We start from the raw sequence: 23,541 nt of genomic DNA, 5'->3' as shown, positions 1-23,541 counted from the left end.
TTACCTGGCAAACCTTCAGAAGAAGCTGAGTGAGACTAGACATGACTAGAAAGATGAGATCATTAGACTGTTAATGTTTTGAACAGTCCCAAAATACATGTATATCTGGCAGGCTAACACATTTAAAGTTACTTTAAATGCTGGCCAAACCATCTATTATTTTGCTGCAGTAGGTAGGTTATCAAAGATGTCTTGACATACACTACTGATGAGTATGATATTTCTGTTGCGATACAATAAAAAACATTTAAGCTAAAAAGCCAGGAACAATCTGGCTTCGGGCTATATGTGAAATAATTTCCTGAATCTTATCTGTTCTCACTGTTGCTCCTGATGCTGCATCTTCTGTTATCTCTTACTTATCTGTTATGGGTACCATTTCTCATATTTCAATAGCGGTTCAAAAAAGTACTTTATGCATCTGTTAGACTGATGCCATAAATCAACTTCTATGTATAAATGATGGAACAAGCTGTGCAGAAGGTTGCATAGATTGACTCCTGAGCCTTAAATGAGGTGGGAGAGTCCTAAAGGAAAGATAGAGGACTTAATAGCAGATCTCTCCCAAGATGTTTTAGAAAAAGAATATGGGAACTTTTTAAGGTACAAGTGGATTTTCTTGGTGCTGACCAAGTTACATAAAAATAAAACAATAGCAAAACCCATTGAATTATTGTATTGTGACATACTAATTCTCTTGTGTTAGTGAACTCACTGAGAGATTGAGCCATCATCACTCACGCAACTTTCCAAATGCAGGAAACTAGATCTTCTCAGAGGTTTGTGTAACTTATACCTATGTGATTCCTTTTCCCAAATGTTTGTAAAAATGCATTCTTATTTAAAGTTAAATAAAATTGAATGCTTAAAGGCCAAATATTCCACTGGTTGTTCCTGTCTCCCCCTGGGGAGCTATACAAGTTAAAATCCTCTCAGTAATAGGTTTAAAGCTGCATATAGCCCATTTGATTAAAGCTAGTCAATACACACATTAGAAATAATAAAGCTAGAATCTCCTTGTTTGTATTTTTCTCCACCAGAAACTGCAGCACAGATCATATGTAAAGTAGATGAGTCTAAGATCAATGGGGCTGCTCAATAAGTATTATTCTATGCCCATGTGCATGGCTGAAGGCAGCCACAGCTGCCACCCACTGCCACTCCTCTAAGGTGAAGACAAATGGTTCTGCACATGAGTTGTAAAAACCTTGTTCTGAAAGAAGCTATTCAAAAGCATTAAAGTATAATCACTAGGTCATTCACCTAATCGATCACAAGATTTATTATTCTTTGTCTAGATCTGTGGATTGTTGCCAGTTCTGTTTCTTCTTCATCAATATTCGGCTATATGGGTTTTTTGAAAGAAAGGTGAGAATATGCAAACGGAAGAAAATAGGGGCTATTTCCCCCAGAAAGTATTGGAAGCATGTATTGCAGTGAGCGAGCTGCAGTTCTTACACAGCATCAGAATTGTGGAGGAATGGGGAAAAATTATGTTCTTACAGAATATAATCATCTCATTCGCCAGCTAATGCAGAATTTAAGGTTTGTGCACACGTAATGAACAAAGAGAAACTATAAAGTATTCACTGCAGAAGGCCGTGGAATGTTTCAAGAATGACAGTTATCAGTAGCCGTGCAATATATCAGAAACATATCAGTTTTAAAAGGCTGTTCATGTTTTATTCATGCAAAACAGTGCACAGGCCCTACCATCAGAAAATACATAGCAATGAAAGCATCTGTGACAAACTATAAAGTATTAAATGTGTCTAGAAATATCTACCATAGAATACCATCAAGATCGGCAATTCTTACAGTGGGAAAAAGGGTGTTTCAAAACAGAACTTTTTTAAAAATCCAAACAGACCAAATTAATGCAGTGGCTTTTTTTAATATAGATTTTTAATTCTTTACATTTAGTGCAGCCACTCCTCAAAGCAGTACTAGGACATAGGATAAAACATCAGAAGTAACCAGTATGTTCCTGGTCAAGTAATGGCTGGGTCTTACTGTCCTGTGCCTGGAGTAAGGTTGCCTCAGATTATGTACACCTAAATTGGAAATGCCTTGTAGAATTCCCACTTCTTCTACAGTTTGGGTTTTTTTCTTTTGGCCTGAGTGTAACTTCAGCTACCCTTCAGTGATGAGGCCTGGCACAAGTCACCATTGTAACCACTGCATAGATCAGTCTATAGTCTGGTACCAGTGTCTAGTGCACCCTGGGACTAGGATGACTTGTGAAAAAACAGGACTGTTGTCCTTTTATTGAATTAAGGGCAAAATCACTAAAAATTAGGATTGTTCTTATTTTTATCAGGTGAACTTGCATCTCTTCTGAAGTTTCTCAAGAAGAAAACCACAGTACAGGGTTTTTCTTTTCATTTTCTTTTAGATGTCCTCACACACTAGTGATAGAAATTTAGAAAAAACATGATCTTTACAACACAGCAGCATAACTATTCCTTGGGTACCTAGGGTGGCGGAGGAATGTAATCCAAACAGACAACTGTAACAGTTCTGCAAAGCCTGCTTTTCAGATGAACTTAAAGTAATTACTGGATTTCTTAGGTCTCTTCTCTCCCATCAGCAACAGGTTAAGTGGACACAATCCCCCATACTGCTACTATATACTCTAGATTGGATGGGGATTATAGTTTTCACATTCTTTTTGTTTGGTTTTGTTGGGGGTGTGTTGTATTTTGTTTGTTTTTCTAAACTTCAAGATAGCTTGGGGATAAATATGTGTCCTGTACCTAGCTCAGCATTCAGACAGCATGCCATCCATTTTTAGCCTAGTAGGCTATATGAAAACAACGTTTTCGTTTTTGCAATCACCCTGTCTCTCTGTCTGTGTCCGAATTTCCGGTAATTTTGAAGGTGTTAGCCAGTTTCAGCTGAGTTTGAGAGATAATAACGTTTATACAAATTTCATAAAAATAGATAAACGGGCAGAGAAGACACTAGGGATTGAACATTTGGGAGTTAACACCTAATAACTTTCTATCCAGTCAGCAAATTTCTACAAATTTCCACATCTGAGCATGGCAGCCTGCATGTTGCTGCCAAAACGCTCTGCAGGAGAAGACGCTAGGTATATGCGGTCGTAACAGAAAATATTATTATAATTCAGGTAAATAGTCAGCCAACTGAGAGGCAAATCCATAGGAAACCAGGCTTCATTACCTTCAGTGTTCACAGAACTAGTAGCTTATATTTCTGAAGGATGAAATGAATGTGGGCAGTCTGAAGTTTCTTCAGATAACCAGTGCTAGTGGATTGTTATTTATCGGGGGTGGGGGGGAAATCTGAAGTAAATATAACTCTTCGCTGATACTTCTAAGGTCTACATCTCTTGCAGATTCTCACAGGACCTGGGAAGCTGCACACTGGCACAACCAGCTCCTATAGGAACTGCTAGCTTTAGCCCTTTCAAGGACCTGACTCACTTATCATACCTCAGCCACAAAACTCAACTTGAAACCAGATTCGTCACTTGGATTTCTTTATTGATGTACTATCGGAAGTATAAACTGCACCCATTTAGTGATCTATGAGAACTAAGAGCTTGTATTACTTGCAGCTGTTCCGTAACTCAGTCCAAAGGCAATGATCTCAGCTTCTCCATTTATGCCATCTGAGTGTTTCCATTTCATACATCTCCTACTAGCGCTAGTATTGCATACCACCCCTCTACCACGCATTTCTGAACTGATTAATTTCTGCATCTGTGTTTAAGCATGCAATCCTCATGTAGACGAAATCTACTCAGTTCATGAACCAGCAATATTGGATGTTGTGCAGTCTATACTTCCTTACTGTGAAATATCCTTTCCATAATCACAAGAACCCTGCCTTGATTAGCCCAAGCTCAGTGGCCCCTTTCAGGAAAACTATTAATCACCTCATCAAAAATTTAAGTGTTTCTAATGTGTACATTTTCTTACCACATATTTTTCATGTTTTTCAAACCTGCATAGTGGGCGTGATGCTTTACCTTTTTATTATTGTTTATTCTGTTTTCATTGCATTACTTCAGCCTATAGCAAATAAATTATATTTAAGGTGAGCTTGAGGATTTATGGGTGAGCTTGAGGCCACTAATGGGTAAGCCAGATCCTTCCAGTGTTTCAATTCCTTTTTCTAACATGATATCTTTAATATTTACTTTCAAAGTGAAAATAACACAAAGCAAGTAGATATCCAGAGATATGTTCCCTTCCATCATGACAGCTTTAAAAAGAAAAAAACCAAACAACATTCTGTTTGTGTCAAAGCTACAGAGGAAAGGCTATGGCAAATAGTGAGACATCTTTAATAGGAAACATCTCTATTGATTACAGTAACAGAGAACTATCTCTAAAGCCCAAGCTGATTTCAACTTTTGCTTCTATCATGGCAAGGTAAACACTCTCTTGGGTAACTTTCTAACATCCTTACCTGTGTGAGGCCTTATAGATTAGTTTGAGGGCTGGAAGTATTGGGTAAAAAGTGCTGCAGTCTAAGTTGCAAAATTCTGATTTGATCAAAATCTCCATGCTAATTACAATTTGCTAGGAATATTTCTCTTGAATAAATTTGTACCGAGAAAATTTGTCACACTGAATAACTTTGAGTTGCCAGAACTCAGTGTGACCTCCCAAAGCTGTCCCAAAAACCTCTTTCCTAGACCTTTTCTGGCATGTCCCCTGTTGTGTGATGATTTAGGTTAATAAGCCTAACTATTTTTTAAAACAATTTAAAAGGCAGGCACAGACTTCGTGTTCTCCCTTACCGTTTGGACATCTAGAAGCTATGCCTATGTTTTACACTGTGCTTTGTGCTCCTTCGATCAATGTAAAGTTGAACCAGAAACAAAAGCCAATAGCCAGGGAAACTAATAATCAGGCCTGTGCCTATCAAATTCATATCATTTGGCATTTGCTGGTGCTCTAAAGCAAGATACAGACTCCATGCAGATCCTGAGCATACCAGGGATCTGTTCAAGGTATCTTACACACGCAGTTTTATAGGTAGGAATCCCCAAAGTAACATGGTCAATCTTGGTGCACGGAGAGCTTTTTACGGGCACCTCAGGAACCTTGAACAGTGATGGGCCAAAGACTCAGATGAACAATAAGGATAGTGCCAGCTTTGCTAATACTGTCAGGAGCTTGACCATGCCCAGCTAGAGAAGCAGAGTCAAGCCACCAGCAAGCAGCATGCAGGACTCCTTTACTTGCACTGGATAGTGAAGGCTAGGGACTATTGCTAGCCAAGACCTCTTAAACCCCCAGAAAACACCAGGAAGTTCTAAGCATAAGGGGCATTGGCCCAGGTAAAGATACATGCAGACCTTTTTTCTCCAAGCACATGTTTGGGTGGGGGAAGGTTATTTTCTGTGCTGATCATTTCCTGGACCTGCAGCCAGGTGCTGAGGACACTGCCAGCAGGGCTGTACTGCAGGTGGCCTCACACCTGCACCAGCTCTGGGTGGCTGCTGCAGGCAGCCTGTCTCCTGCCGGCCTCTGGAGCAGCCTGGCACCCTGCCCCGGCCTTGCGATCACCCCAAGTTGTTGTAAGGACCTCACTTCCCTATCCTCTCCCTCGAGCCCTGCCCCTATGCTTGCACTTTGATAGATGGTGTGAATCACAGGGTTTCCCCCAGACTGACTCATTCCCGCAGCCAGTACAGGGCTCCCAAACCAGGCAGACCTCCTCCCTGGTCCTCCAGCCTCCTTCACCCTGCGCTGTGTCCCATCTGTGCAGGTCTTGTCCCTTTGGTGCCCCCACATCCCCAGGCAGGAGGGGTCCTCCCGTGTTGCCAGAGGCACCGGGTAGCAGTTTTCACGGACCAGATGCAGGCTCACAAAGAGCAACAATCACCCGTCACTCACTTCCAATGGCCTTCATTTTGACCTGGGAGATCGCTTGGAGAACATGTCACTGCCCATGCCCTGAATAAACACCTGCTGTACCAGCAACCTTGTATAACGTGACAGGAGTTATGAAACTGAAGTGCAGCGGTAGCTTCTCTTGCTCCCTACACCCTTTTTCGCTGACCTGCCGTAGCTTTCCTTGCTCGAGCACCTCGCTTGCCCCGCAGCACGCTGTGGCCAGTTACTTCCACCGGATCTACCAAACAGGGAACAGAAAGTAACTGCGGTGGCTGTGAAGGAGCCATGAATCAAACACAACTGCGGAAAGTAAAATCCCTACTTTCTTCCTGCGGCTAAGGCAAGGCAGAGCTGGCGGGGCGGAGGGCAGGCAGAGCAGCGAACGACTGCTGATAAGAGAGACTGGGGGGGGGGGGGAGGGGGAAGCCCGCTCTGCCCTCCGCCATCTCCCGATCTCCCTTCCCCCTGCTCCCACCCCTGCCCCAGGGGCCCGGCAGCACCCCTCAGCCCGGGCACCGCCTCACGGTCGGGACGGCGCGATACCCGAGCCCTCCGCCGACCACCGGTCAGGCCCGCCCCGGCCCGGCAGCCACCGCCGCCACCGGCGCGGCGCCGAGCGGTGAGGGGATCGGCGGAGAGCCGCCGCGGTCAACCGAAACCTGCCCCGCCCGCGGCCGGCAGCAGCGGGACAGGACAGACGGACGGACAGGAGGGACGCGGCACCGCCCCGCGCCTGCGCACGCCCCCGATCCGGGGTTTAGCGGCGGAGCGGCTGCGCCTCACCTGGAACCTCCGGTCCTGCCGTCCCCCGTGCCCGGCGCAGCCCGGCCCGGCCCGCGGAGACCGCGCCGCAGGTGGGGAGGGAAGCCTGCCTGGGGCGGGAGCCGGGACGGGCCGAGCGCGGCCTGTGGCTGCGAGGCCCTGGCGGAGCTGGCCGGGGGGCGGCCGCGGCGGTTCCTGGGCTTCGGCGAGGCCTGGGCAGGCCCGCGGCCGGGCCTTGCTGGGCCGCCCCGGCCGCCCGCGCCCCTCCGCGCAGAGACCCCAGCCCAGCGGCCGGGTGCGGGGCCCGCCCGGGACAGCCCGGCGGCGGCTGAGCTCGGCGGGCCTCGGCCCGCACCCGCCGGGTCGAAGCTTCGCCATGTTTGCGAGAGCTGCCGCTCTGGCTCGGCGGGCGAGGAGATCCATAGATCTCGGGGAGGTTATTGGGCCCCGTATTTTCGGCAGCGCCAGCCTTCGCGGGCAGGCTGTGCCGGGCAGGTGGGTCTCTAAAGGGGTCGCGAAAGGCAGCGCTGGAACGGCTGCCCCCGCTGAGCGAGTTGGTGACTGCCAAGTCATCTTATCTCTCAGCTTTCTCTGTTTTGCAGGAGCTTGCGATGTTCGTGAGCAGGCCGCAGCCGATAGGGCAGAAGATGGTTGCGTTTAAAATATTTTGGTGTTCTGAAAAATAAGTAGGCTTGTAACTTCAAGTCGATGTATTTGCATATAAGGGGCAAGAATGCCACCCCAGCTCTTTGGAGAAGTATAACAATCTGGTTGAAGTCTATAAAGTTTCACTGAGTTTATAAACAAAAAAGTTTTTCCCCGGGTCTCGCATGCAACTTGGGATGAGGTGGTTCTGCATGCCTGGGATCTTGTTTGGGGTTGTGTCTTATCATGCTGCACTGCCAGAGTAAGCTGAAGGGCGCAGTCTTAAACAAAAGCTGCTTATCACAACATTTTTTAATTTACCAAACTCCTTCTAACAGACTGTGAATACAAGGAAACTCCAGACAAGTCCAAGGAGACTGGAGTGTCTGTATCAGTTACAAGGGAGAGGCTGGGTCAAAGCACAGCTGAGAAGGAGGTAGGGTTCATGACTTTGGTGACAGCATAGAAGCTGAACTACTACTGTTTGGCATATAAGTGCTGGATAAAAGAACAAAGTGTCCTTGAGCTTTGGTTAGCTGTAATAAGGCTCGGTGCTTGGTTGAGGGGGAAAGCATGCTGGAGGAACACATTTCCCTTGAAGGTGGCTGTCTGTTTTCTCATTTGTGAGCTGAGACATGTTTCAAGTCTCTGGTAGTAGAAAGCTATTAATGCTAATTATTGAAGCTCAGATGCAGTTGGCATGGAGGATACACCTGCATTAGTATTCTAAATTCAAATTGAGTGCTCTTGAAATTAGTTCCCAGTGACAGTGTGATCTGGGAGCGCATGAACTTTCTTCCCTTTGGAAGAAGCTAAAACTAGGAGATGCACTTCAGTTGTGGGTGGGTGTTGTCAGTCTGGAAAAGAGCTAATATGAAATAGACACACAAAAACATGTATAGTGTGGATGTTGGATCCTCAATAACTGTTTATTTCTACGGAGCTGCTGCTTGTTCTGTATTTAGTTGTTGATGTAGATGTAGCCTGAGCCTACCATCAGTAGAGCAGGTAAGTCAAATACAGTTGTAGCACAACAGCACCAGGGACTTATCCCTAAGCCTTCAGACCTATAGCTGTAACAGCTATTGCCTAAGCTGCAAGGCTGAAGTTCCGTAGCTTAAAGGCTGTAGGTCAGCTACAAGGAGAATAGTAAGCAAAAACCCCACGTGGAATAATCGTCAACATTGTCAACAGCTTATTCAGAAAGTTTTTTTCAATAGCTCAATATTTTTAGTTTTCAATTTAACAATTTCTATTACTGAATGGCTCCCAAACTTAGAATGTTTAAAAAGTGCAGCAGCAGCATAAGGATAAATAGTTTTCCTTCTTATAAGGGTTTAATGACTTAAATGAGTTAAATAATGCTGCATATTTGCTGAAACAGTAACTGGGACTTGTTGGCATTGGTTGAGTTACTTTTCCCCTCCTACATTCATCTATCCTTTGTGGTAATATAATGAATTAATGTTGTGCTTGTGCTACCATCACCGTCTTTGAGATCTTTCTGTTCTGTCTTGAGTGGTTGGTTTAAAATATTCTCACTTGTTTTGCTCTCTTAATCTTCCTCTTAGGGCTCTCTTTCTCAGTGAACCAGCATGACTATTACTAGCAGCTACCCCTTACAGTGGAAAAACTCAAGTTTTGCATACTCTTTTTAAATCATCCAGTTCCCCAGAACACTGGTGAATTGAGTGGCTGGCATCTCTGTATGTTAACTAACTAAAATGTGTTACAGGGATAAGCTGGACAACTGAATGTCACTGCTGTACAGATTTGGTTTTTTCACTTTTTGTTTTCCACCTGTTGAGAACTAGGAAGGTTTCCACTTACATCACTTCATTACAGCCTTTAGTTTCAAGTGTTCTGTGTTTCAAGGTCACTTCAGTCTTGTGTCTGAAAAGCTACAGCAATGAGAAAATTTTAAAATTAGCACTCCTAGCAAAAGTGCTTTTGTGAGTAATACTTTTTTAAAAAACAAGTCTTTATAAATGCTACATATTGGCAGCACCTATGTTAAAGTAACTCCCACTTGTTTTCCCTGATTTTCCTGTGCATCAGTCCTCTTTTGGGTGAAAAGGAGTCATCAATTTAAACGCCTGGGGATTTATAGTTCTAGCTCAGAAACTAGTAGCTGATGCCATGTTCTCAAAGCAAGTCCAACCTGAAAAGCTTCATAGAATTGGGTCTGTAGTGTGTGTAGAACCCACTGAAAACTGCAGACTTGCTTTCTAGAGCCCAGTCTTGAATTTTTTTTTTTTAAATCCAAAGACTGATGTGTGAGTGGAAGTCTGTAAAATAACAGTCCTTTGAAAAGCACTGCTAGACTGTTACAGCCTTTTGCCAGCAATCGTACTGTTCTAACTTAAAAGCCTTTCATTGATTCCCCTTTAACCTGTGTGTACTGGAGGATCTGAACAAAGCTCCCAGTTAGTTCAGGTCCTTACAGTTTGGGACTGACTCCAGGACTGTGGAATAACAGTTACCTGATGTGGAGGACTAAATGCAAGCCATCTTTGAATTGTTCTCCCTGAAAACTTTCTTCTGACTTTTATTTTAGACATGGGAAAATCACTTTCTCACCTGCCTATGCACACGTGCAAGGAAGATGGCTATGATGGAGGCACAGTGTCTGATAATATGAGGAACGGGTTAGTTCATTCAGAATCGCACAATGAAGACGGCAGATGTGGAGATGTATCACAGTTTCCCTATGTGGAATTTACAGGAAGAGACAGTGTCACCTGCCCGACTTGCCAGGGAACGGGACGAATTCCACGAGGTAAGCTTTCTTTTTTAACTTATAAATTTACCTCATAACCATGTGCAGTTGTAACTATAATAATCTATAACAAAATGCTCTCGTAGCCAAGATGAAGATTTTTCTTTTTTTTTTTTACTTCGTAGCATGAAGCATTTCATTATGATTACATTGGATGAACAAAATGCATTGAGTCAGCTTTGGCTGTTGCCTGTTGGGTTTTCTCTTGTCTGTACAATGCCAGTGTTGCTTGCTTCTCAGCTTTAAATTCACACATAACCCTAGCTCTTGCAAGCTGAATTTGCAAACCTTTATTTTTCTGACATTGCATTGCCTCTTTTTTTTTTTAAACTACGTAGTTTAAACTATTTGAATCAAAAGATACCTTTGCAAAAACAGCTGCAAATGCAGAGAGTGAAAAGTAGGCCTGTGCTACAACACCTTTTGCCTGATAATTTATAGTGAATTTTCTTGCCCTCACTGCTGTCAGTGCCCCTCGTTTTCCTTTACCCTCCCTTCGTCCCATCTGTCCCTGCTAGGTAGAGGACTCCAGCTGGGAGTTGAAAATCTATAGGATCTCTGGCAGCCTCAGGACGGAATAGGCTGCACAGCATTAGTCTTCATGCCTAACAGTTTTGTCTGCTTGCTGCCCTCATTCTTTGCTTTTTCCTTTTTTCTAATAAAACATTCTGCTTTATTACACTTCTCTCCTATATGATAAGCCACCTGAATAGCTACTCATAAACAGACCATTGAAAGGAGAATGCAGGATATCTGAAACTGGGCAGAAGGAGAGAGTGGCAAGTGCACTGTGCCATGGCACAGCCTTCTGCTTCAGCTGTGATATCTTCCTGGGGAGGAACCGATGAGAAGGTTCATGTTTGGTACTGCTTTGCTTTTGCCAGCACTGTTATCCAAAATAGATTATTAGGTGTAAAAGCTCTCACAACTGATTTTGACCAGCAGGTCAGTAAAATTAACTGATATCTGCCATATTGTCCTTGTACATGTGCTTCAGACAGATTAGGTTCTGGTGTAGTTCACAAATACTTCTGTCTCGCCTGCAAATAAGTGGCAGGGGGCACAGGATATTTAAACGGTTGCAAATATTGTAAGATATTTGTGGTTTAGATGTTAAACTTTGTACTACAATGTATTCTTCAGGTACCTCTAAACTGAGCAAATTTGAAATGTGGAAAAGCTATGGAACTACAACTTATCTTAACAAAAAGAATATAGAGAAGGAAGTTTGTTCTGTTAGCTTGCTAACTTGAAATACTTGATAATATCAATGGCAAGTTTTACTCCATTTTAGTTAACGCTATCTTGAGTAATAGTGGGATTCCTATGTTCAAAAGCTTTTCTTTGACTATAGGGTTCTTGGATGTAATACAGAGAAAAATGTGAGTTAATTTATTAAACATTTTGCAGTAACTATTAAAAATACAGGAATACATGTTGTCCATACATTCTAATGAAATAATGTGATTAAAGCTATAACTTTACATGAGTTTTTAGAAAAAAATAGAGCTGTCTTTTTAATTATTCCTCAGTACTTCAGGAAAAAAAAAATGTTTGGTGTTTTTTGAGGGAGAGGGGAAAAATTATGTGTTCACAGAATGACTGCATGACTAGTAGGGAAGACTAACATGTGATATGGCTAAACTGTATAATAAACACATGAAATGGTGTTTTGTTCCTTGGACAGCTTTAACTTTTCAGTGTGATAAAGTATGAAAGTTGGACCGTGCTGTTTTGTTCAAAGGTTGAAGATGCTTCATTGAAGTCAAGATGAAAATATTTAAGTTGGTAGAGGTTTTTTAGAAGGTTGATGTTACCACTACCTGCTTAGTTAGCATGCTTTGCTCAGCTTAGTGATTCAGCATGGAATAACTTCAAAGTGGTTGATAAGCTAAGTGAAAACGCTGGTCAAATTCTGCATTTGGCTTAAAAAACGCAAATCTGACTTGTTCTTGAGGTCTTTCTGTTCCCAGTCAGATGGATCTCAATTCCATTTTATTGTACAGCAAATAGCAAAAGCTGTAAAGGTAGATGTAGTCCATGTATTTTCAACAGCTCATCTGTACTTATGTGTTTTATTTCTACTGTTCAGATACTCCCCTTTTAAAAATGGGGTCTAGTGAAGTAACTTGTTGTTTGGAGAAATTCCAGTAGATACTTTTTTTTTTTGGCTTCCAGGGTGCTGCAGCTCAGTCCCATGAGAAACGGTTGTATATAGCAGTGATTTACAGAATGCAGTGTATGTATAACTTGTGTTGGCCAAAGCCACCCAAATTCATACATGTATTTGTTTTTAAACAAAACTGACTTCTGTTTTTCAAAAGAGTACATGTAGAATGCCTTCTGGATCAGTTCTTAATGCTCCAGCTTCTGAATGTTTTTTCCTATGACTTTGTAGGGCATGGCATAGAATGCTGGATGCTGTTATGTACCTGTGTTTCTCTCGAGGAAATGGAGCCGGTGCATGTATGCAGAGAGGCAGAACTTGTTGCTGTTCTGGTCTTTGTGGGCTTGGTGTTTTCTCCTCTGTGTTGTGTAAGCCATGATCTATTTCAGAAAGAGGAATAAGCTACAGGAATGTTCTACTTGGGCCTACCTGGAATTTAAATGTTGTAATGGCACCAAAGAATAAACACTTATAACAGGCACTCTTTGTTTGAAGCAACCGCAACAATACTTATTCTTTGTTTCTCTAAATTCTGAAAACGTGTTTTTGTTTCCAGGGCAGGAAAATCAGCTGGTAGCATTAATTCCATACAGTGATCAGAGACTGAGGCCAAGAAGAACGTAAGTTAATAGTTGCCATATGTGGATCTACAGTTAATTCTTCTAGTTAAAATTCAGCAATTTAAAGGAGATAGTGTCAAGAAAAATCAAGCAAAAATCACTGGACTGTTGTCTTGCATTCAATACTGAGAAGAACCCTGTTCATGAGTAATATCAACCTTAACCTCTAACTCTTGGAGTTATTTATTAACAGGTGTTAATAAATGTTAAATAAATGTTAATAAACAGTATGTCTTACGAAGCTAAGTAATACTCATAGATCTTTTCATGTAGATATTTATCTGAATGTCTACAGTAGTTATGCGAGTATTTATCAATCCCTGTAACATCTTAATTGATCCAAGCAGATCCATCTTCAGTGTTAAAGTCTGAGTACAGTGATAACTTCTTTGGGCCACTCCTACAAAATAAGTCGCCTAGAAATTAATTTGTAAAGCTCTGAGCAGCTAGCAAAATTAACAAATTCATAATTCTGATACAGAATTTTTGCTTTTCTAGGATCTACTTAAAGGTTTAATTACAGTGCTCAGGGGTGCTGCTTCTGACAGTTTGGGTTGGGGTTGTTGCGTTTGTTTTGTTTGTTCTTTTCTTAATGTTTGGATGTTTCTGTAGTAAGCAGAAACGAGTGCTGGGGAAAAAAAATACAACCCTTCACATAATACTATCCTGGATAATATATCTGGTGTAACAGTAGTACAAATTTGAAACGTATTACTTTAGTGTTCTAATTTGGAGAAATTTGGAGCTGCAGTAGAGCCTCTTGTTTGTGTAATTTTTTTATTATCATACACAGACACCACTTTTGTATTAGGTTAATTGTGATTTACTCTTCTGTAGCAGGAGTCTAAAACTTTCCCTGAAAGTCTTTTAGGACAAAGAATGCTATGTAAGGCGTAGAAGACCTTTATTCTTCTTTCTGGGTGTGTTGCACAAGAGTCCCGTGGAATGACAGGAGTTCTTCTATAAATAAATTTAAAGAGGAAGTGCTTATGCTTCAAAGCATATAAATATTTACCTCTTTGTAGAGACATTTTCCTCTTTAAGTTACAAGTATTGAGATAACCACATTTTGAAACTTGATTTTTGATGTACATACCAGAGTTACATCTCTGAGATGTAGATATGAAGTGGAGCATAGCTTTTTTTTATTTTTTTTGCCCGCCTTTGGAAGCTTAATGGAAGCTCAAAATAGACTGAAATAGTTGTATTGACTAGTCATGCTCCTTATCACTTAAAAGAAAATAACATGCTACTGTTGTTTAATGTGATCTTGACTCTGAAATGTGCTCTTTTTTCCTCTAGAAAGCTCTACGTGACTGCTTCTGTAATTGTATGTTTACTGCTTTCTGGGCTGGCTGTATTCTTCTTGTTTCCTCGCTCAATCGACGTTGAATACATTGGTGTGAAGTCAGTGTATGTCACTTACGAACAGAGTAGGCGCATAATATATCTAAATATTACGGTAAGCGTAGCTGTCTCGTTGGCTGTTTGTAATGGAGATAACGCAACAGGAGATACTACTGTGACATTTTAATATGCACAGAAATTGTGATCTAGCTGGTAAGCTTAGTTAGTGCCTTACGAAATACAAGCAGATACAATGACTAGTTTGAAAAATGTAACTGGACCTGCTATGGCTGGTTCCTGTAGCTATGGCTAATAGAGGTGTAGCTGCAAGCTACCACCGGGTTTTGTATTTTCATGGGAACAGTGACTTTGGAGTTCTCTGCTTTATTTTTGGAATATGAGTGAAATATATGTTGGGGCGGGGGGAATGTTATTAAATGCTGTCCTGGTATTATGCATCTGTCAAAATTGGTTTTGAGGAAAAAAGATCTCTTATCCACCTTAAAATTTGTCTTCCCACATGCTGCTTGACTTCTTGGTAACGCAGTCAGTACAAGGTTGCCTAAAGACTTTTGATGGAGTTCCTCATTTGAAATAAACAAAGCAACCTTGGGAGAAAAGGATCCTGTGATAGCTAACTTTCCTGGAAGGAATAATTGAGGATGGGAAGAAATGGTCAGGATTTGCAGAGGGGGGAAGTTGTGCAGACATTTGTGCTGTTCAATATATTCACCAAAAAAGCCTGAGAAAGGGGTTAAGTGATGGTCCCTTATCCCCTTCCCCGCACTAATCCTAGAAGCCAGGAAAGTATACTTGCATAATTTCAGGTATTACTGTCTCAGATACAAATTTAAAAATGTGTGCTCATCAAGATACACAGAATGGATAGCTGTTAGTGTTTTGTTTTGTTTTTCAGAACACACTAAATATAACGAACAACAACTATTATTCTGTTGAAGTGGCAAATATCACAGCCCAAGTTCAGTTTTCAAAAACAGTTATTGGCAAAGCACGGCTAAACAACATCACCAACATTGGTCCTCTGGATATGAAACAGGTAAGTAAGATATGCTTTCGAAGTTGAATACGTGTTAATCTTTGTATATAAATCTATTTAATTTTTTCATTGCTTTTTTTATAGATTGACTACATGGTGCCCACAGTTATACAAGATGAAATGAGCTACATGTTGTAAGTGTACTCACCTCTACATATCACATGGGTCTTATTAAAATAACTATAGACATCTGTGTCAATTGAGGATCTTGGTTCCTGTACAGGCTGATACAGCAAGGTGGAGTTCACCTTCGATGTAGTTTCCTTGCTACAGTTTGGTGCTGTGTAGTGCATTCGGGGGTTTTCTGTTTGCTTTTGGTTGGTTTGTATGTTTTGGGTTGTTTTTTTTTAAACAGATTTATTTCTAGATAATCTGGACCTAAAAAAAACAGTATGTTAGCATTGTACCTCTCTGCTTGTCAGCCAGTATGTGTTGTTGGATACAAGCTGGCTTTCTATTATGTTACAGGTTGTCTATATTTTGGATTAGAAAACAACAATAGCTGAGAATATCTGCCGTTATGGACTAACTAAATCCTGTTTTAAGCCTAGCAGGAAAAAAATCAAGATCTTTGTCATCACTATAGATACCAATATAAAATGTTTTTTAATACTGAACTGTTTTATTTGTATTTTTGTATATTTGAATCACCTGTGTTCATTCACTGTTGAATACTTCATCGCATGTTTGTTGGTGCTTGAGAAAAGAATGGCAGTGGCATGCAAATATTGTGGGTGGCTGCCATGCAGTCGTGTTGCACTGATCGCGTGCCTTTCATTCCAGAGCTGATAAATGTGTGACCAAGAGCAATTGATTTAAGGAGGGGGGAAAAAAAAGTATATGCTTACATAGTGTTCTGTATAACTGGTATGTAGGTGCACATCAGAAAATATAAGTCTGAAAAGGTATCTTGCAAGAAAACAGTAACTCTGACAATAACAAAATCTGTGCAGAATGGTTAAAGGACACTCTGCGTAATACAGAAGTGAATGAGTGCAAAAAAAAAAAAGTGTGACTTTCCTAGGTTCTTGATTTTTTTTTTTTGTTTGTTTGAGCAAGAACAGAAAGCCCTCAAGACTGTTTTTTGATAGGAATTGCTGCTTTTACATGAAAAGGTGCTGAAGTTGGTATAACATTGACCTGGCTTTTTACATTTTTTAAAAATTAACAAACACAAATTTACATTTCCCTCTCTGTATATAAATTTGATAACGTGAAGTGAAATGGCAAATTATGTCTATATTCCTTCACAAGAAAAGTCTTCATCAGTGATGAAGTGGTATTAACATGCTTTAATGTAATTGTTCAGGTTAATTTTGGTTAGCTTCTGAAAGATGGAGTTACCACTGTCTCACAGGACGCTTGTTAGCAAACATTACATGTAAACAAGCACATGTGAATATAGTTCATGTGAAACCAAGACTATATATAAGTAGACCTAGGTGAGTATACAGTCACAGGCAGTGTTTTTGAAGAAGTATTTTGGTTGCCATGGCTAGCAATTCTATAGTCTCTATATACACAGATAGCAGACTTTCCAGTTGAAGCCACAATTCTTGCTTTTTAGATAATTGGTATAAAAGCTTGATGCAAATCTAACAATTGCTTTTCTTTTTTTGCAGTGACTTTTGTACTTTAGCATCTATCAAAGTGCATAACATAGTAGTGATGATGCAGTAAGTACGGAAACTTTCTGTTTGTTGGGAACAACTTCAAAAGCCATGTATTTCTCATTGAAATATTACTCAGGAATACTTAATCCTGCAGTCTGTGCATCATAGATAAAAGAAATCAGCTTGCTTTCTAGTGTAGTAGCTTCATCGTTCTAGAAACTGAACTGCCTTTTGACAGGTTCTGGTCACTCAAATAGGTGGAACTATTATTAGTGTATCTGCTCTGCACTTGGGCTGTAGCCATGGAGCTACAAAGGTCTGAAATACTTTGAAATGAGTTTGTGTATCAGCCACTGGTCAAAAATTGCTGAGATTGTCATGATCTTAAAGTGGTTACAGGCTCCTGGTACTCTGCCAGGGTCTGATTTTTTGTGACTGATTGCATAAACAGCAGCATGGTGGGGTTTTTCTTGGGTGAGGGGCAGGAGGAAGAGATGTAGACTGTGGCTGTAGCTTCTCTAATCATCATTTGCTTTTTCTCCTTGCAAAGCAAGGTATTAACTAGGAAACCTCAGATTTACCACCATCTTTAGGAAAAAAGTCTGTGCTCAGGAAAGCAATGTCTTTCATGGAGAAAATCTGTAGTGGTAAACTAGTATTGCTTTAACTTTACTTAAAATGTCTTAATAATATTACATATTTTGTTACAAAACTTTTTTTAAAAAACCCTAGTAATGTAGAAACACTGATCTTTGGAATAGGGAGCTCGAGTCCCTTACAAAACAAATATATCTTCTGTTTTGTCTTTTTAAGAGTGACGGTGACAACCTCTTACTTTGGCCACTCTGAGCAAATATCCCAGGAGAGATACCAGTACGTGGACTGTGGAGGAAACACAACCTACCAGCTGGGCCAGTCAGAATATTTAAATGTACTTCAGCCTCCGCAATAAAAGCACCACTTGGTTAGCGTGGAATGACTGCTGTTGACGCTGGCAGAAATCCTTTGAATAGGACTGGTACTACGCGAAGGGGAGAGTATGTGCATGTAAAGCAGAGCGAACTTGGTGACCTGTTCACTTTAGATGCAAGGAGGGAAAAGGTGCAAAATGTATATAGGTGCACTTGTTAAATGTTGTGTTTTCCCCTTCTGTTTGCTTTCTATTACTGTAAGCACTTCTGTCAAGTCGTGTGGTGGGAGGAAGAGGGGGAATATCAGATTCTTGAACTGAACTGGAACCTTTCCTTACAGTGTGGTACATCAGCTTAGAGTAACTGTGTGTATGTCTGTGTTTAGGTGAAATGTGAGCATTTTTAGAAAAATTGACACTCAAACTTTAAGTTTATGCTTCAGTTCTTGATATTTAACTACTGAAACTGGCAGTAATACTACTTAAGTAACAAGATTACTTTGAGATGCCTGGGTGTGAAAATTCTATTAGTAAACCGGTGGTGATAGTTCTTTATTTTGGGATTCTACTTTTCATTTGCTATATGTGGTTAGAGGGGACACGCAGTCTGTGAAAGCCAGGAAAGCTCCCTTGGATGACACTGTACTTAAGTGTGCAACTTCTAGAATCTGGCATCTTTTCATTCATATTCCCTCCTGCTGCCTCTGGGATGTTATAAGGAAAATGTATGTTGTTAGATTTAAAGTTGGATTTAAAACAAAAACCAACCCCCAGAATCATTACTGACAAAGGAAAAATTCAAGACTGCTGAAAATGAACGGGTAAAGACTTTGATGGTGTCATTCTACTTTGTTTTTAGAAAACTTTTGAGTACAGCCATTAAAATCAAGATTGTACAGTTGGAACTAGGTGGGAAACTGTTTGAGCATGGGTTTGGGCAGCTTGGTGTAAATTTTCGTCATTACTATTGTTTTAGTGTACTGTGTATCTAAGCTACTTGTAAGTGTTAATATGTTGGGGTGTGTATATCCAGTGCGCAGGCTCAGTAAGTAAGGCAGCAGTTATCTGAATCTCCAGAGCACTCACAGATTACATCAAAGTTAGGTAGGGGACAATAAAGCAATTCTTTCTGTAAGACTAAATGCTGATGTAATCATGAGACTGACTCATAACAAAGCTATTAAATAATTTCAGTAGGATAGTTTGCACAGTGAGAATTTCTGGGGTTATCAAACATGGTGATTGTAATTTTGGGTCCAAAGTTGCTTGACTTATGAAGGTTGACTGTTCTAAGGGTTAGGTACAAAACTTTTTAATTAACTAGATCAGGATTGTTTTATTTCTGAATTAGGTAAGATGCAGCTGTAAGAAGATATTATTGAGACTGTTGCATTGTAATGAGTTACTCTATTTTTTTAAAATATGTTGCGGTTTTTATGCTGCCCATCTCCTGGAAATAAGCTATATGAAATGAATTAGCAATAAACACTATGGAAAAAGGCTGCTGAGTAACTTCTTGCAACTAACAATCTCTTATGCTTCAGTACTTCAGTGAAGGTACATGTCTGTATTACTCCTTATCGGCCTTTCTTAAGTAGACCTAATTGGGGGGTGTAGGGAGAATATCAATGAATTAAGACAGATTTAAAAGAAATTAAGTAACCGTACAAAAAAAAAAATACTTTCTCTGAACGCTATGAGCACTTACTCTGAATGTCTACGGAAAGTTTTGGAACCTAAACTGTCAGTTTCATATAACTGTTGATAAGATGAAGATGTCAGCTTTTGGCTTTGGGGAACTTCTGGAACTGGAATAGTCAATTCTGACGACTTATTGTAGTTACAAGAAAATTATTCCTGCATCTGGGCACTTAAAAGTAAACATTCTTTATTAGCAGTTACAATTGTAAGGGAAACTAGTTCACAATTGATTCTGATCTCCTAGAGTATAGATGAGGTTCAGTCCTGTGACTTGTAAAATGCATACAGAAGCTTCTCTAATGGTCTGAAAGTATATAGGTAATAACTAAATACCAGGATAGTGGGGAGCTGGTCAGAAGCAGAGAGGTAAACACTACTGTTACCTGTTGTAGAATGATTTGTTTATATTGGAGGGTAGGGAGAGAGTTCTGATTTAAACAGTATCAGATCTGAAGTCAGCCAGCAAGTGATACAAGGTTTTTTTGGGGAGGTTGGTGGGGTTTTTTGTGGGGTGGGGGGTTGGGGTGGAGATTTTTTTAAAATTCTTTTCCTACCTAATTAAAAAAAAACAAAACAAAACAGCTCTAGGTAGGTATTTGTATCAATTTAAAACAAATTTTTCTTCAAAGGATAAAAGGTAATCTAACATAATAGGGATTGCACAATGATAAATTTATTTAGTGACAGTAACAAATGCTGCTTGAATAACCGTGGTGAGGGGAGGTTACACTGTTTATGCAGTGTTGAGACTCAAACTGACCTTTGAAAGTTTGGCAGATGTGCTGAGCAAACTATTTACTTAAATCTGTGGACCTTACGTTGCATGAAGTGCTTGGTATTGGCTAATTTAAAATAAAGAATTACGAGTAGAACTGTTCTTTCCATGTATGTGGCAGAAGGGGAAAGATACAACTCTTAGTTTAAATGTCTTATCATCTGGGATACGTAATGGCTGTAGACTTACTGAATGACTAAGAGTTCTCACTTTAAAAAATAAAAGTTGAAATAAAGATCCTGTTGATGAATTCTCAAATTAAGTCAGTTAGAGAATCGAAAGCTTACGGTTCCACCTGTGCTAGTATGTCCTTGCAAACCTGTCAGCATACCACTAACCAAACAAGGCAAGATTTTGAACTTACCTGCTTATCTGAAAAGTTATATTAAAGTTACACTAAAATTATTAGTTAAGACATCTGTTTAAATACTTACCTTAGACTTGATTTCTGTGGCTGAGCTTGGAAACATGCTAAAGGAGCAAGGGAAGTCAGTATTAACTTGTATAACTTTGTAAACAAGCTATCAGAATAGATCCAGGTGACAGACCTGTAATTATTGAACATTTATTTTTTTAATCTTGATTTTAAAAATCAAAAAGGCAAGCCTTTCAGTTCACTGTAAATCAATTTAAGTACAAATTCTCTCCAGAAGGTCACCTTGAAGAATCATCTTTTTTTTTTTTTCTGGTTTTCCTGTGTGTAAGGTGGCTTCTGAATGATTTCTTCAGAAGTGATTCATATTTCACTTGAAACTTCCCGGTAATCTTCAAATACTACCAAATACATATATACTGGCATTGTAGCGTTTTGTTTCAAAGGATTTATTTCTAATATAGTTCTTTTCACTTGAATTCTTTGTAGCAATTCCTGTACCAAAACCTGTTGCACTTTAAAATGGAAGCTCTGTTAGTTATCTCTGAAAACAGTGGTCCAGATGTTGCACTGTAATGGCACAATTGAGGAACAAGACTTAATGTATTCTGCATAGAATAACTGTAAAACCTCAAAATTATAACTTAAGGTAAATTAATATGGAACATTTAAATGAGTAAATATTGGTTATTTGGCCATTTTGACCTAGAGAACAAAATTATTTTACGTTTTATGTATGATGGTTTAAAAATAAGTGAATGAATAAAGCCACCAAACAAACTCAAAGATCTAACCATCACATATCCATCTGGAGAGATTTGAAGGGAAACGCTCTTACTAAAAGGCATAGTTACCTGGCACTTTCTCTTTAATTCCTGGTGTGGGGAAAATCTGCAGAGGCTCATTCATAATTTGTTTACTCATCTTGATATTTAGGAGATAGTTGCTTAATTCTTAATCTTTCGTGAAGACAAGCATAACTATCTTTTCCCTGCGTGGTATAGCTTTGAAGTTCTTAACGCACTTCTGATGTGAGCATGACCTTGATGTTAACATTGTGGCGTTTGTGTTTTGCAGACTGAAGTACGTGCCATAGTTGACTTTGCTCCAAATTGTCCTTGAAGTTCTGCAAGTGAACACATATTTTTCATAGTAGTACATTGTAAACATGACTGGGCTTTTTAGTGTGTGGTGTATAAAGCTAACCATTTAAGCAGTGAATCTCTTAAGTGCTCGGATTGAACTGTTAAGGTCTTCACCCATCCGAAGTGTTGTGCCCTCATGGTGGAAGGGATGGTGCTTGGAGTAGTGTGAGAGATATTTCTAGATTCAGAAAATGTTAAAAGAAAAATAGTGTTATTCCTTATTCAGCATTTAAGGCTTCCTTTTTTTTTTTATGGTGGTGATGGGGGTTAGTTGTCATTTTTGGTTTTCATCCCACCCCCCAAATCTGTAGTGGGACATCTGTCTGTTCCCAGGAAGCATCTTCTGACATGGGTGACTCTCTTTCAGAGATGGGCAGCTACATGAAGTTTAACGTCAGCTGGACTGGACTTTGAGAGTTAAGAGATAAGTAAGACTAGCAGTAATACCTCTAAGAACAAAATTTTTTACTTACCTGTCTAATAAAATGCCACAACCCTAGCAATGCTTCCAGGCTTACTGTTCCTTCTGAAAGGAAGGATAAGTAATGTAAGTGCAGCCAGTGTGCTTCAGTAATGGACTGCTGCTACTAGGAAAACATTTGTTCGTGTTGGCCCTGATCATGCCAAAAAATCTAGATTATTTTTTTTTTTTATGGCTTTGAAGGGGGGAGGAATAAAACCCGAGCCAAAACCCAACCAAAACATGTTGAAAAAAAATTATTTGGGTATGGTAAAAACATCCAGTGTTTGTCAACTTGAGAAGTCACCTTCCTATTTTGCCTTTAGCTGGGGAATTCTGGTCGTTACCAGAGGAGTAGTCTGGGGTAGTTTGTTCTGCTGCCCTACAGCTTTTGCCATGTAAACCTGCTTTTCTGCCTGTAGGCAGGCCTGTTGGACAGGAAAGGTGCTCTGCAAGGGATCTGTACAATTAGAGTTAGCATCAGGCCCGACAGCGTAGTGTGAGGCTGTTCGGTGGCAGTAACATATTGATCCTTGTGCTGTCCTCTTCTGCCAACCATCATAAGGGTCTTGCAACCTGGATGTGTGTCTCTTGGGCGCTCGGGCTGATTTTGCTCTGCATGGACAGGGATATTTAGTGCCAGACTGTAAGTATGTTACGGCGCCTGAATATTTTGGATCTGTCAGTGATTTAGTTCTTTTTGTTTAAGGAAGTAAACTTAACCACTGTTAACATCCACTGTACAGAGTGTGCATATAATAACAGATATGTATAGAAATTCTACTGAGTGATGACTATTTTTGTAACTTAAGAATTGTAAACTTGTTCTTGTAACTGTGTAGCAAACAATCTAACAACTTAAGCATGATAAACACTCTAGAAGGCAAGGGGTATTTGGGAATGCTTGTAAGCCACAGAAGTTATCTTAATGTCAGTTAACTGGGACAAGGGATCTTGTTTAGAGATTCAAAATTGAGTTAACTGTATTATGAAAACGTGTTTCTAGGCAGGATTGTTTGTCTCAAAGGATGATATTAAATTTTCTATTAAAAAAAGTTTGGGTCATGTATCTTTTTTTTAAAAAAACTGACTTAATTTTCTCTCCTCTTTCCGTATCTCCCACAAGTTTTACCTCTGTCTCCCCATATTTTTTCCCCACAAGCTTTCATGTATTTGCAATGGTATGATTTCAATTTTTATAACTATTGGCATTCTGTGATGTGAAAACTTTGCAATCTACTTTTTTTTTTGATACTATGTTTTATTGTGTTAAGTCTGTAATAAACTGGAGTATCTGGAAGCGAAGCACCA

General features: G+C 40.1%; 1 protein-coding gene and 1 long non-coding RNA gene across 4 annotated transcripts in view; one reads left to right on the top strand and one right to left on the bottom strand.

Moving 5' to 3' along the window:
* Positions 1 to 6,570, bottom strand: part of LOC135312082 (uncharacterized) — a 15,429-nt gene extending 8,859 nt beyond the window's left edge. For both annotated transcript variants that reach the window (XR_010371736.1, XR_010371737.1), the window contains exons 1-2: positions 6,420 to 6,570; positions 6,043 to 6,114 (exon numbers count right to left, since the gene is read on the bottom strand). This is a non-coding gene — a long non-coding RNA (uncharacterized LOC135312082). The remainder of the gene's footprint in view (positions 1 to 6,042; positions 6,115 to 6,419) is intronic.
* TMEM106B (transmembrane protein 106B) lies at positions 6,554 to 23,541 on the top strand. 2 transcript variants are annotated; one of them, XM_064444529.1, is made up of 9 exons: positions 6,554 to 6,730; positions 7,622 to 7,719; positions 9,841 to 10,062; positions 12,786 to 12,849; positions 14,152 to 14,311; positions 15,113 to 15,253; positions 15,338 to 15,387; positions 16,876 to 16,929; positions 17,680 to 23,541. In XM_064444529.1, exons 3-9 carry the CDS (start codon positions 9,843 to 9,845, stop codon positions 17,816 to 17,818), a joined length of 828 nt encoding a protein of 275 aa, XP_064300599.1. In that variant the 5' UTR covers positions 6,554 to 6,730; positions 7,622 to 7,719; positions 9,841 to 9,842; the 3' UTR covers positions 17,819 to 23,541. The 2 variants fall into 2 exon arrangements, with proteins under 2 accessions (XP_064300599.1, XP_064300598.1); XM_064444528.1 differs by lacking the exon at positions 7,622 to 7,719.

This window comes from Phalacrocorax carbo, chromosome 2 (assembly GCF_963921805.1).
Source record: "Phalacrocorax carbo chromosome 2, bPhaCar2.1, whole genome shotgun sequence".
NCBI lineage: Eukaryota > Metazoa > Chordata > Aves > Suliformes > Phalacrocoracidae > Phalacrocorax > Phalacrocorax carbo.
Note: the sequence above shows the minus strand (reverse complement) of the source record. Positions and strands in the feature narration are given on the sequence as shown.